General features: G+C 42.9%; 1 protein-coding gene across 1 annotated transcript in view; it reads left to right on the top strand.

The window, feature by feature from the left end:
* LOC147706795 (calpain-1 catalytic subunit-like) overlaps positions 1–15,274 on the top strand; it is a 590,138-nt gene that overhangs the window by 394,402 nt on the left and 180,462 nt on the right. Inside the window, exon 10 of the mRNA XM_086925927.1 lies at positions 537–706. Coding sequence (XP_086782053.1) covers positions 537–706 — 170 coding nt within the window. The remainder of the gene's footprint in view (positions 1–536; positions 707–15,274) is intronic.

Raw genomic sequence — 15,274 nt, 5'->3', positions numbered from 1 at the left:
GCATTGTCCCATTGAAGTTGTTCCTTTTTGTCTCTCCTTCATGCTTTGTCCATTGTAAGTTGCTCTTCTCCGTTGACTCATTCTCACAATAGTGATTGTAAGTTGGTCCTCTTTATTTATACCTACAAACATTGCCCCTTGCAAGTTGTTCCTCTCTGTTCACTCCTTCTCACATTGCCCCATTGTAATTTGTTCATTTCTGGTCTCTCGTTCATGCATTGTCCCTTGTAAGTTGCTTCTCTTTGTTAACCCTTTCACGCAATGCCCCTTGTAAGTTACTCTTCTCTGTTGACTCTTTCTTACATTGTCCCTGGTAAGTTGCTTCATTCTACTCACTCCTCCATTTATTGCCTTTTGTGAGTTATCATCCTAGTTCAGGCCTTCTCGCATTACCACCTTGCTTCTTTTTGGTCTCTCCCTCCCACATTGGCCTTTACCTCTGTAGGTTGCTCCAGTTTGTTTGCTCCATCTCACAATGTTAATTTGTAACTTGCTCCTTTGCAGTCAGTTCTTTTCCTTCTTATCTGTTTGTTCAGACACTTTCTGGATCAACCCGCAGTACAAGGTCACACTCTTGGAGGAAGACGAGGACTCAGAAGACAACGAACCCGCATGCAGCCTCCTTGTTGCCCTAATGCAGAAGAACCGGCGACAACTTCTGAAGTTACGGGAGTACAATCTCGGCATTGGCTTTGCCATTTATGAGGTACTGAGCATCTTCAAACGTTACGCCTTGTAAGGAGATTGTAATGCCCAAGAGAGTTTTGCATAGAAGCAGCAGTTCAAGCAGATTGAGAGCAGTTCATGCTTCCTCACATACATCTTATCATTGCACTATGAAGTAGAAGGTTGAGGGAGGGCTGGTTGGGCACCAGATTCATTCTTAATGCCTCTGATTAGGGCGGAGGAGTGAGGAAAATGTATTAAAAATGTATTAAAAATGTATTAAAATACATTAAAATGTATTAAAATACATTAAAATGTATTAAAAATATCACTGAAAGTATCAACTTGCTTCCAGCTAGGGTAACACTGCATAGGAGATTGCACAGGTAACCCATGCTTCACGCTAATTTGATACTGTTGAGATAATATTGAAAAATAGTGTCAACACTAAGATTTCTTAAACAACAATGATGTGTAATTAAATTCTGCACATTAGCAACATTTATTCAATAAACATTTGATTTCATTGATGAACAGAAAAACTGTTCTAATGTGTACTTGTTTGATCTTCTGGGCTCTGTGCATCTCAGTCCCTGGCTGATGGAATGTTGCTCCTATGACACCATGGGGTTCTGTGTGGTTTCATTCTTGTCAGGGCAGTTGTTGGTTGAGCCTAGCTTGGGATGCTGTGCAGCGTTTTTTCTCCTGACAGAATAAAATACCTTGTTGATAACTCCCCGGTGTCCAGTGAGCTTACTACAAAACATACACTATTTCCAATCTTACATTAATTGACTCAAACAGTACATATTAGATAAATCACCAAGGAACTTACTATGTGAATTAAAATCCATAAAAAGGAGACTGGAGAACCATTAAGTCCTGATGAAGACCTTGAAACTCAATGATTACCTGGGGACTGCCTCTAAAAATTAATAACTTTGAAATGACTTTAGTACACTAATTAAGAGGGAAACATCCTTTACAGCGCAAATTTTACCACGCAGTGCCTTTACGACGCAACTTTTACAACGCAAACCATTACAACGCATTGCGCTGGGGGGCGCTCTAGGATAGGGAATAGATTCAATTTACTATCCAACACCTTCCCTAGTGTCCACGGGGACTGGAGTTGGAATAGTAAATTAAACTATTCACTATCCAGCGCCCCAAAGCACTATGCATTGTAGTGGTATGCGATGTAAAAACCGCGTTGTAAAAGCATGCGTGGTAAAAGCATGCGTTGTAACGTCATACATTCTAATTGGGAACCATAAATCCACAGGAATCCAGTATGTATTAAAGAGGAATTTAATAGAGCATCCACCTCTTGTAGATCAGCAGTATAACTGAAATAAAGATATTCAAAGGTTCACAAGGCAATTACAAAGATGCAGTACAGGGAACTTTCTAGGATGAAGTTAACAAGGAGACTTCTAAGAAGAATTCTGAAACAGTAAACATTCTATTCAAAATCTCATTCTATCTCAATACTACACATCTCCTTCCTTTATAAATAACAAGAAAACAAAAGTAACAAGAATTATTTAAATAAAAGAAAATCATCAAATTTCTTTGGTATACGTATTTGTCTTTTGGAATTAACAGGAGTACTGACATGTAACTGATCAGATGAAGTAGTGGGAAAATCTGAAATATTTGAATCAGTTACATTTGAATCAACAACATCACATCATATTCCTTTTTCTAAATCAACATAATCACTTGAAAAATCAGGATCTGAAGAACAAGAAAAACTTTTACTAATGGAAGGATTAACTTTGGCAATTTTAGAAATATTCCACCAAGAACCATTATCCAAAAGCACAGAAGTTTTTCCAACTTTAAGAACAACAAAAATACCTGAAAACTTGGATTGACCTTTTTTAACAAAGACAGGTAATTTGATTTTCACTTTACCTCCCACACGTATGGTGAAATCTCTTAACGAAACAAACATTTTCTGACCCTCAGAATTTTCTTTGGCTATTTATAAATAGTTTTCATGTCTTTTTTTACATCAACATTTGTGGCCCAAAAAAGAGAAACCTCTTGTTGAGGTTTCCTTCCTTTAAGTAAAAGAAAAGGTGAAAATGTTGTGGTACAATGTGGGGTACACAAATATGACCAAACCAAATCTGTTACATGAGTCTTTACATCAATGTGAGCTTGTTTCATTGCGAATTGTATACCTTCCACTAAAGACCATTCATATTATGAGAATATAAAGCAGTTTTAATATGTTTGATGTTAGCTTTCCCAATAAAAGATTTAAATAAGTGTGAAGTAAATTGTGTTCCATTATCAGACACAATAATAGAAGGTAAACCATCTCTTTTAAAGATCTCCTTTAGAAAATTAACAACATATATAGAATCAGTTTGTGTTAACCATTTATATTCAACCCATTTTGAGAAGTAATCAATAGCTACAATAATATACATCCTTTGTGAAGTAATTCCTTCATAGGGACCCAAAATATCAATTGCTATTTATTTTCAAGGAGAGTCAGGAATTTCAACTTTCATTGAATTAGAATGTTGAGGTTTCAAAACTTTGTCAGAATTGGCACACAGAGAACATTTTTTTACCAAAATGAACTACACAATCATCCATATAAGGCCACCCAAAAATATCTCTGACCTTTTTAATGGTACTAGATTGACCCAAATGACCTAAATGAGCAAGGGATACAATCTTTTGTCTAAGAGTAATAGGAGGAACAAAACAATCTATTTTTAAAACCAGATCTTCATTAATCAAAAGTTCATCTCTAATTTTCCAAAAAACAGCAAGATCTTTTGAAAGATTTCTCTCAAGTGGCCAACCATCTTTAATCAAATTTACGTACCAAAATAAGATCTTCATCCAAATCCATCGCTTTTGACCACGCATCTTTTGAAATAAGATCTGACATGGAAAGAACTACGTCATCCACTGATGCCACAACACACTCATCACAATATTCAGAATGATTAGTGAAATTTACCTCAGGTAATAACCGAGATAAACAATCTGCTCTAGTATTTTGAGATCCTGGAATATAAACAATCTCAAAATTATTTTATATACATTCTAGGATGGAGTTAACAAGGAGAATTCTAAGAAGAATTCTGAAACAGTAAACATTCTATTCAAAAGCACAATCTATCTCAATACTACAATTGGGGAAACATCCTTTACGACTCAACTTTTACCACGCAGTGCCTTTACAACGCAGGTTTTTCAAAGCAAGTCATTACAACGAATTGCGCTGGGGGGTGCTGTAGGATAGGTCATAGTTTATTTTCTATCCAACACCTTCCCTACTATCCACGGGGACTGGAGTTGGAATAGTAAATTAAACTATTCACTATCCAGCACCCCCCAACGCAAGTCGTTGTAACGACTTGCGTTGAAAAACCTGCGTTGTAAAGGCATGCTTGGTAAAAGCATGCATTGTAACAACGTACATCCCTACAATTGGTGATCATGAAAAAATGTTAACTTCTCTCCTTGAATTTTTTTTAACATTATGAATCCAATACTCAAAAATCAGACTTAAAACGTTATCTAATTGCTGGTTAACACTTTTTTTTACCACTGTCTTTTTTAAACATGATTATTTCTTTGGTGATTTATCTAATATGTACTCTTTTCTTAAATTTGCGCAGGATCGAAAATAGGGCTGGAGTTATCTGTCTATCAGGGAACTCAAATGTATGATGAATAAATATTGCTAATGTGTAGTGTAGTCACACTTTATTATTGTTTAAGGAATCTTTGATCCATGGGCGGTGGGACAACATTTTTAGGTCTCACCTATGCAGCGCTTTCGAGACATGCTGTGTTCAGGTATGGACTTTAAGCTCTGCCTATTTTCCGCCCATCTTTTCAATTGGCTCCTGTTAATTTCCTTTGGAAATGGCGACTTTTGATTCATCAATAGACTTGGTAGTCCCTCAATTGTACCTCCCCGTCTCATGAGGTAACAGGGACTGCCCCTGTTACATGTGATATTACTCTAGATACTTAATTACAGCCTGTGAGCACTATTTTCATAATTCACTTTTCCCTACCTGCCCCTATTGCAGGCAGGACATGCTCATCAGCAACGCTTTTTTTAAACCAGTAAGCCTCAACCGCAATAATGGCGGCTGCACCTTTCTTTTCTTATTTGCGGCTCGCTGAACTCAATTTTGCCACTGCACTCATTATATATATATATATTTTTTTTTTTTTAAAGAAGCGCTGCACACCACACTTTTTCTAAAACATCGCCGGCTGTGCACCTTTCCTTTCCTCTGCATGGCTGTCAAACTCCACTCCCTCAACACCGTTTGCTCTTCTAAACAGCGCAGCATGCCGCACTTTATTTTCCATATTGGTGGCCGCACCTTTGTTTTCTTTGGTGTGGCATGACATGCTGCTCAAAAAAACATACAATAATGAAAATACAGAGTTGGGCGAGCCTTTCAGAATAGAAGAAAGTCAAGTGGCTCACCCAACTTCCTTCTCTCCCTTTCTAACACAGGGCAGCAAGTCTGTTTCTTTACTTCTGTTACAATCGCGGCACGCCCTGCTTTTGCTTTAAACATCTTAAGCTAAAGCGTGGGTGCCGCGATTGCGTCAAAAGTAAATAATATATTTTTTAAATGCGGGACCATGCGTTTTAAATAAAAATCTTTACTTTTCTTAACAACCGTGGCATGCCCCGCTTTAGAATAAAACATGTTCAGCTAAATGCGGCTACATATCTTTTTTTAGGCTTCACCTGCACAGCTCTTGCGCTGTGCTAATGAAATCTTTTGTATTAAATTAATCTTAAAAGGGGCTTACATCCTGACCCACTTGCTTTCTTTTTTTTCATTGGTTCCTGCACTTGCCGCAAACTTTTTCTCCATTTCTATTGGCTGTAGCACACTGCTTCCTCATGTTGTTCCTCTCCTATGCTTCTCTTATCAATTTCCCATAGATGAAGTACTGTTTACATCTGCTTTTTGGAACTATTTTTGAAAGGTTTTTGACTAGACAGTATAAAACATCCTTTTACAGCTGGATGCACGCATTTCAAGCTTTTAACGCAGCTCTCTTGACTTTTTTTGCTTTTGTGCAACTTGTTTTATGTTTGGCATGCACAGTAATGCGGTCTTTCTACTGTTTGAATCTGGTCCAGGTAAGACATGTCTTGGCAGTTCGGGCTGGACTGTTCCCATGAGGCACAGGGTCAGACTGATTTGCATATGGCCATGTCTGAACTGGGGTGGCGGAGTGAGCTAAAGAACGGTGATGGATTAAACCCAGATCAGTTGACTGGGGGTGAGTGTTTGCATTATCACGTCCGTCCATCACCACCTTTGGTTTGTCTTTCTACTGCCGGCATGGTTGGATAGCTCAGTAGGCTTCCGTGCGGCAAAGGCGCTTCCTCTGACCACAAGAACACTCACCCTCCGGTACAAGGAGTTGCTACAGACGGCTCAGCTGGATAGCTCAGCAGCCTCCCATGCCGCAAAGGTGCTTCCAATGACCCCACCAATGCTCAGGTACTAGGTGTTGTGGGACCCCAAATTGTTCAGCAAATTTACCCTGTGCGCGCCGCATAAATGCACATGGCAGGGGGCATCTTCATGGCCCACATTGTTTTTAAAAACGTGCCCTGTGTGCGCAGCATACATACTCAGGGCTGGGGCATTTTCATAGCCCCCATTGTTTTGTGCACGTGCCTCCCGTGTGTGCCATTTCTACATAGAGAAGGGAAAAGTACTCTTGAGGCAATAGTTCATTTTTGTGCAAATTAGTACTGCTAACAAAATACACAATAAGGAGGGGACATGGAAGGAAACATCACGGAGTGGTAAACAGCAGCAAGTGATACTCAGGCCCCCCTGTTAAATTCTCCCGCACACGCGGTATGGATGCCCACAAATGGTTCACTTCTGACTTAAAAAAATTAAAACTTGAATTACATCAGAAAGAAAGTAAATGGAGAGCAAAATACACCACGCAAGATAAACAGGAATTCTCTACAGCCTGTAAGGAATATATGAAAACTATCCTAAATAGCAAAGCGGCTTATTTCCCCACGAAAATACTAAACTCTCAAAATAAATCAAAGGATATTTTCAAAATAGTGAATGATCTAAGTAACAGCGAAAGAATGGCACCCACCCAGACCCCCACCCAGGAGCTCTGTAACTCGCTGAATAAGTTCTTCATAGATAAAATCTCTGCTATCAAAAACAGTATCCCTAACCCCCTCAGTCTGGAACCACTGGACGACATATGTAATAACTATCTTACTCTTGATGCCCTTCCTCTTATTGACCCGAAAACAGTCTTGGAGCTTATGACTCGGGTCAATTCCGGGTTGCCCAAGGACAGCTGCCCACCACATATTATGAAAGAGGTCGTCTCGGCTCTACCCCAGAGCATTCTCCCCTTCCTCAATGAATCTCTCGCACAGGGCAAGGTCCCTTGCACCTTTAAAAATACAAAAATGCGTTGTAATGCATGCATGGTTATGGTTATGCCTGGAAACAGCTGCTTTGTAGTGGCCGTTTCCCCCTTGTACAGTTTGGATACCATCCCTACTGCCGGGTAGCTCAAGCAGCTGCCTCGTCAGTGGACACTCAGCGTGAGTGCTCTCCTCTAACTCCCCTACCTCAGCACCATGGCTCACCTCTTTGTAGTGGCCACAGATGAACTGTAGGTAGTCCTTTGAGGAGTAGCCGGGAGGTTGGGGCTTCCTTTGCTTTTTCTGTTTGCAATTTACAATCGTAGGTCTCAGCTGAGCAGCACATCTTGCCCCCATCAGGCGGTGTCACGGAAACTAGCTGTGTAAAGTTAAGATTTGTATAATGCATTTATATTATCTCTGTGGTACTACAACCCTTTCAGAGTCCTGGAACAGTTTCCGTACTGTTTACGATTTCATAGCTAATAGCCCAGGCTGACTTGTATAGTGTTGTCTGCAAAGATGGGTTTTACCACTACATTAATTGTTCTAATGTATCATTGTGTGTACTAGAATCTATTCATTCGACCATGCATCTTTGTAGTGTGCTCTGCAGACAACAAAGCCATGTCATATGTCAAAAGAAAAGGGCCATGTCATGACCTGACAGAAAGACGACGGACAAGGCGACAGGACAGTAGGGACAGTAGACACTAGGACCCTGTGGGTCGTGAGGGAGGTGACCAGGTCACCGGACACCACATCCGGTCAGGGGACAGGAAGAGGACAGATTCGACCAGGGCGACCAAGGAGAAGGACGTGCATGTAACCAGCTGTATATAATACCGAAATAAAGAAGCGTGATTGCACCTACCTGTGTCCGTGAGTGATTGCGCTGCGCAGTGCCAACCTCGTAGACACGACAACTGGCGACGAAGGGTGTGAAGGGAACCGACGTGCATCCTGACGCCGTCGACATCGGAAGAACCAGGTGCCCACCCTGGATGTGCCCAAAAGCAGAAGAAGAGTGGAGAAGAAGAGCGAAAAGAAGCGACATCGGAGCCCACCCGACCGCCTCTGACGAACAATCCGGCAAAACTAGGGTAAGCGCGAAGAGACGCGCAAAATCTCAAAATAGGCGCGAGCTCTCGCGAGAGTCTCGGCGGCCATTTTGAGATCAGGCGACTAGGCCAATCAGAGGCGAGAACGGGGAAGCGGCCATTTTGGGGCCAGGCAAGCGAGATCTCGAACGCGAAATCTCGCGAGAAGAGCGGCGGCCATCTTAGAAAAAAGGACAAAAGCGGAAAAGACATAGAAATAAGGAGAGTGGCCATCAAGGAGTCAGGCAATAAGGAAAAAGGAGCAGAAAACAATAAAGGAAAGAGAAGAAAAGCATAAGAAAGGCTAAAAAGGAAAAGAAAAGAACAGAAAGAGAAGACAAAGAAGAAATAAACAAAGAAAGAGAGAAGAAAATAATAAAAGAGACACACAAAAAATAAATAAATAAAAGGAAAGTGGAAAGATTACAATAAACCAAAGCAAAAGGAGAAGAAAACAAAGGGAAGACAAGGGACAAAAGAGAAAGGAAGATAAAGCAAGAGAACAAAAGAAGAAGAAAAAGAGGAACGAACAAATAAAGAAAGAAGGAAATATGGCAGATCCAAAGCCTAACGCACAATACAGGAGACCACTACCGTTCAACCTATCGGAGCCACAAATAGGAATAAGGTGGGAAAAGTGGATCAGACGGTTCGAAAGATATGTAGACGACACGGATGTAGCAGCTGGAAAGAAACTGGGACTACTATTGAATTTGGCAGGGGACGACGTAGAAGAACTTCTGGTGACACTGCCGACTGATGAAACAAAAACATATGACCAACTAAAAAAATGTCTAACAGCCAAATTCGACCCGCAACGAAACATTGATTTCGAACGGTATACTTTTACCATCGCATGTCAACATGTCGGCGAAACACTAGACGACTTCGCGACACGGCTGAGGAAATTGGTGACACATTGTGAATTTGATAAATTTGATAACGAGCAAGCAATCAGACTACGGATCATAGAAGGCTGTCGTGACACAGGATTCAGAGCAAGGATACTTAAGGAACCAACGTCATTGGAGAACATCCTGTCACTAGCGAGAGCAGAGGCGAGAGCAGATGAACATGCCAAGGAAATGGAAAGAGGGAAGAGCGTTGAAACGGAAAACGCACATTTTACGACAAGCAGATATCGCACAGACCAACGAAGAAATGACTGGAGGGAACAAAAAGAGAGGAGACGACCGGAAAGAACATGCTACAAATGTGGAATGGAGTTTCCACACAGAGGTCAATGCCCCGCCTTTGGCCAGACGTGCAGAAGATGTGGTGGAAGAAATCACTACGCCAGCATGTGCCAAGGTGCCCCATTAAGAGACGACAATGTGAGAACAGGAAGACCACAGGAATCGACGACAAGGCATGTCAGATATGTTGACAACGAAAGGAGGAGTTCTTCACGAGGGTCAGGTGAAGAAGAGGAAACAGAGAAAGTAGAAAGACTATATCACATGTCGGAGGTGCACACTGAGCAGAGCAAGGAAGAAGAAACAGGAGAAACACCACAGCCAGCAGACAGAAGCACCAGAGGAAAGACAGACCATGCAAAGATAAGAGTAGGGGTGTATGAAACAGACTTTGTACTGGACAGTGGTGCAACTTGCAATGTCATGTGTGCATCGGAGTATGAGAAAATGGAAGTCAAGCCGACCCTGAGAGCGTCCAAGGTAAAGATCTTTACATGGGGGGCAAGGAAAGAAGTAACGAACTTGGGGAAGTTCACAGAGGAACTGAGATACAATGACAAGATAAACACGGAGGACATTCATGTTCTACAAGGTGATGTACCAGGGCCATGCCTGATGAGCAGCAGCACCGCCCAAACGATGGGCCTTATAACAATGACATATAAGAAAGACAACAGCTCTGTTGAGAGCAAGCAAAGAGAAGACTCAGGGAACAAAGAAAGAGGAAGAGAACAAAAAAGAACAATAGAGAGAACAAATACAACAGAAGGCGGCTGTAGAAAGAGAGGAGTCAGAAACAAAACGGAGGCAAAAGAAGAACGATCAAAGCGACGAGAGGCCGGCAAAAAGAGAGCAGAAGGACAATGGAAAGACAGAAAGAAGAGCAAGAGGAGAGAACAACGACAAAGAGAAAGAGCGACTGGAAAACTGAAAAAAGACGGAGAACAACTGAAGAGCAGAAAGAAAGATGGCGGCAGAAAACGACGACCAAGAAAGGGATGCAAAGGGACAAAGAGACTACGTAGAAAGAAGTAGGAAACAGAGATTGGGGAGAAGAAATGACGAGACTGACAATCTCTCTCTCTCTCTCTCTCTCTCTCTCTCTCTCTCTCTCTCTCTCTCTCTCTCTCTCTCTCTCTCTCTCTCTGTCTCTCTCTCTCTCTCACTGCAACGACGAGCAATAATGTAAATGGTGGTGACACGGAGTGATTAGTAGAACTGGGACACGAACTGTTTGTTTGCAACAAGGGGGGAGATGTCATGACCTGACAGAAAGACGACGGACAAGGCGACAGGACAGTAGGGACAGTAGACACTAGGACCCTGTGGGTCGTGAGGGAGGTGACCAGGTCACCGGACACCACATCCGGTCAGGGGACAGGAAGAGGACAGATTCGACCAGGGCGACCAAGGAGAAGGACGTGCATGTAACCAGCTGTATATAATACCGAAATAAAGAAGCGTGATTGCACCTACCTGTGTCTGTGAGTGATTGCGCTGCGCAGTGCCAACCTCGTAGACACGACAGGCCATATGTAGGAAGCCTAATTGCGCTCGCAAATGCTGAAATTCACAGAATTCCAGCATTTGCGATCGCAATTATGGCAGTGTGCTATGTAGCACACAAAAACCCACATGCAAAATAAGGAATCGCACAATTTGCGTTTCCTTATTTTGCAATTGCATTTAAGAAATCACAAATTGCGATTCCTTAAATGCAATGTAGGAAGCACCCAAGTTGTGCGCATTTTGGCTTAAGGAATCGCAAAATACCACCAACTTCAGGTTGGTGGTAATTTGCGATTTCTTTGAAAAATGCACTTTTTGGCATTTTTCAAAGTGCCATGTGGGTCACAAACATGCCCTTAGGGCATGTATGTGGGCCACATGTGCACACATGTTAATCTCAGGGGTGCAAAAGGGTGTCCTATTGACACCCTTTCAGCCCTGAAATTGCATTCTCAATTTGTGATTCTCTAATTGAGAATCGCACATTGAGAATGTCTTCCCATTCATTCCCATGGGCCTTCTAGCCCATAGGAATGAATGAGAAGGAATTCCTTATTTGCGAATCTCAATTTGCGATTCGCAAATAAGGAATTAGTGGGATTCGCAAAACATTTTGCTAATCCTACCTACATTGCGTTTTGCGATTCCCTGAAAATCACAATTTGAGAATCGCAAAACACAAATTACCTACATATGGCCCTAAGCCATTACGTGCCCTCACATGGGTAAATGGTAGTCCTTTGCTGGCCTATTCTCATCAACAACATTGTAAACAAATAGTGTGTATTCCCCTCTGTGTTGCATGGTAGGCTTTACCTAATTCCTTTCCCTTAGCCGTGCTAACCAGGGGTGTCGCCCCACTGGTCAGGTCAGGGCCAGCAGCTACAAATAGAACAATATTTGATTCTTGTTTTATTTTCAAGCATCTGGCTCAGCCAGCGTATGCAGGGAGGGCGAGGCATGAGTAGGGAGAGGAGGAGTGCTAGGTGCACTCCCTATGTGCACATATGTGTTTGGCTGCCTGTCTCAGGCTGACCAAAGCACACATGTGTACTTAGGTTTCTCTGACCCGTCTGCATTGAATAGCCGGGCTGGAGAAACCCTCACAGACCTGAGCCAAGCGAATCTCCAGCCCACTCAGATCAGTTCCCGCCCACTTCTCCTCAGAGGAGAGCAGGGCGTGGTTTGGACAGGGAGTCTGTGCCGTGGCCCCAGTATCCACTGGGACCAGTAAGAACCAGCATGGAGGCGCGACACGGGAGCAGGCTGGCAGCAGGCACGTTTGAAACGCCCTCCTCCATGCCCCTTGTGCTGCGCCTCCTGTGCCGCGGAGTGGGATTCCACCAGTGTCTAATGCCACAAGGTCGCCCGTCCCATTGCCGATTATTTGGAATGGAGGAGGTACTTCTTTTGAAATACCATCTCTCACCACAAAGGTCTCCAAGGCATGTTTAATAGAAGACACTTGCTGTGGATTTGTGAGAAAAGTTTGCTTCTCAATTACTTTACAAGGAGTTTACTTCTGTAGAGCTCATCATTTAGGAAATGTTTACAGAATTGTGTTTTGAACAGAAGCCAAAAGTTTTGAACTGCTGCTGTAGATATGTAGGACCTGATTTGGAGTTTGGCGGATGAGGTGCTCCATTACAGACATCCTTTCCGCCTTTTTACAGGTGCGTTACATTCTATGGCACTTACAATATGGTGGTCTGAATATCAGGAGCATTTGTGACTGAGTGTCCATCAGCCAAACTAACTCAGACCCAGAGTTCTTTAAATGATATTTAAATATGTGTGTGACAATGATACTTCAGGACATCCTGTCTGCCTTATTACAGGTGCATTACATTCTATGGCACTTATAATATGGTGGGACTGAATATCAGGAGCATTTGTGACTGAGTGTCCATCAGCCAAACTAACTCAGACCCAGAGTTCTTTAAATGATATTTAAATATGTGTGTGACAATGATACTTCAGGACATCCTGTCTGCCTTATTACAGGTGCATTACATTCTATGGCACTTATAATATGGTGGGACTGAATATCAGGAGCATTTGTGACTGAGTGTCCATCAGCCAAACTAACTCAGACCCAGAGTTCTTTAAATGATATTTAAGTATGCGTATGACAATGATACTTAAGTCTAGGGTGTAAATGGAAATGTCTGGTATTCTGAATAAAAATGAGCATTCCACATTAGAGTTTCCAGTGTGTTTAGAACACCAACATGTGTCTGAACCTGCGATGTTTAGATTACGTGGGACATGTAGAAATGCTGAGCCTCGTTATGAATATTTTTATGGGCTCTTCTGTATGGGGTATGGTCTCAATGAGGCTCCAAGGACAAAAGCAGCGCCTCCTTTGGAGTAAGGCCACCTTTAGGGCCTGGTCCGAGTGCTGCGCCGTTCCCTGAGCACGATAGAGACATACAGCACACTTTAAATATGTTTTTTTATTTTCAAAAACAAAATCCCCAAAACGTAGTTTTCTACCATGGCATGAGGATCATTAAAATGTTGTTACTTTCACTTACTAGCACGTTTTGGATTGAGGTGTGTGAAAGTAGAAACACGCCATTTGTTCACCCACTCCATAAGGGGTGGTCAGACAGAGGCAAACCCTCACCCGTTTGAGCTGTCGGAGGTGCATGTCAGTGGCAGAGACAGTCGTCTCCGTTGCTGACGGACAGATGCTCCGCCTGACTCTAAATGAAGGGGCGCACCTTAAGTATGTGGAAAAGGAGACCCTGTCGCTGTTCTGATGGAGTAAATCAGGCACGCAGAGTATTACTGTCTTAAATTGTTGTGATTGCTGCATCAGACTGTCGTCAGTCCCTCTTGATAACAGCTCTTCATGCTTTCCCTACAGGTTCCCGAGGAGGTACGTCATCCTGGAATGTTCAAGCCCAGAGGTTCAAAGCCGTAGACTGTGTACATCAGCCCTGCCATGTGTGGGGGAAGTGAAGGAGTGGCTGTGATGGCTTCTGGGTGATATTGTATTTTTGCAGAACTGCAACCCTGCTGCACTCCCCCTCCCGCCCTTCCCGCCCCAAGCAAATGCACTTATAGCTTCTGTTCCCTGGATTCTGCTGCTGCCTGGCGGCTGGACCTCTGCGTTCTACTGAAATGAGCCTGTGCAGACGGTGCTGTTGATTCTGTGTATTGAGGAAATGTTAATCTGCTGATGCTTAATTTGCCAAAGTAACAAGCTTCTTCCACGTTTGGGTGAGGGAGCAGGTTCTACTTTGGATGGTCGCTGTGATGGACAATAGACCAGGAGGGCAGCATGCTTTGGAGCCCGCGGCCATGGTTGTATGTGGGTTGTGTGGCTGCCGCCATGCTGTCCCTCGGTCGTTGTTAAGAGTCTGATACTGTTGGCGAGGGTAAGTGGCCTGAGCTCTTCACAGAACAGCACCAGGCTGCGAGATGGACAGACAAGTAGCTCACCACCATAGTGACAGCGCCTCTACTCCCATGGGCTGCTCACCCCATGCCCAGCTTTAGGAACAGCTTCGGTTAGTTACATCCAATACTATTCTTACTAACTCTAAGGATTGCATTTATTAGAAACCCTGCACTGCAAATAACTGCATGAGTTCATGCCATTTCAGTGAGTACGGCTCTGCATTAACCGATGGTTCCTCACAGCAGCACCAGCAGCACTAGCCAATCATTACTTCCAGACTGGGTATCAGCTTCCTGCAGTAGGTGCAGCTGTCCTGACTCTGGTATCACTTCCTACCGATGGTGCTGCTCTCTTCACCCTGGTATCACATTCCTGCAATTGTTGTATTTGTCCTGGTCTAAGTGTCACCTTCAGACCGTAGGTGCAACTGGTATCATCTGCATGCAGTAGGTGCAGCTGCCCTAAGGCTGCAAGGATCTCCTGCTAGTCACACATGCAGTAACCACTTCTGTGATTACAGAGCGCCTAGATGCAAAAGGAACCTTTACAGCCAGCTGATCCTGTCCAGCAATAGTTATATCAGGTTACAGCTTATGTGGTCAAGTGGTTGAGATCAGAATTAAAGAGGTGACAGACTAAAGAAGAAAAACAGATGTGGAGCAGGTAGGTAACAAAAAGGAAAAAGAAGTTGCCCACCACCCCTTTAGCATCTTGTATGACGCAAAAACTTTTCAAGCAATTGATAAACTCCGTAGATTTAAAAAAAAAATGGTAACATCAAACATGTTGGCGACGTGTTATCAGGAAACAAATCACACTTTCTCTCAAAAAATCATCTCCCATCCCTTCTCATCAGTTCTCCATGTAAATCACATAATTCAACTTCTCAATGCTACAAACTTCAAATTTGGCCAACATTGTGCACAAGCAGAGACACCATTTACTTACCTTTGGTCACAGT

The sequence above is a fragment of the Lissotriton vulgaris genome, chromosome 6 (assembly GCF_964263255.1).
Source record: "Lissotriton vulgaris chromosome 6, aLisVul1.2, whole genome shotgun sequence".
Lineage (NCBI taxonomy): Eukaryota > Metazoa > Chordata > Amphibia > Caudata > Salamandridae > Lissotriton > Lissotriton vulgaris.
Note: the sequence above shows the minus strand (reverse complement) of the source record. Positions and strands in the feature narration are given on the sequence as shown.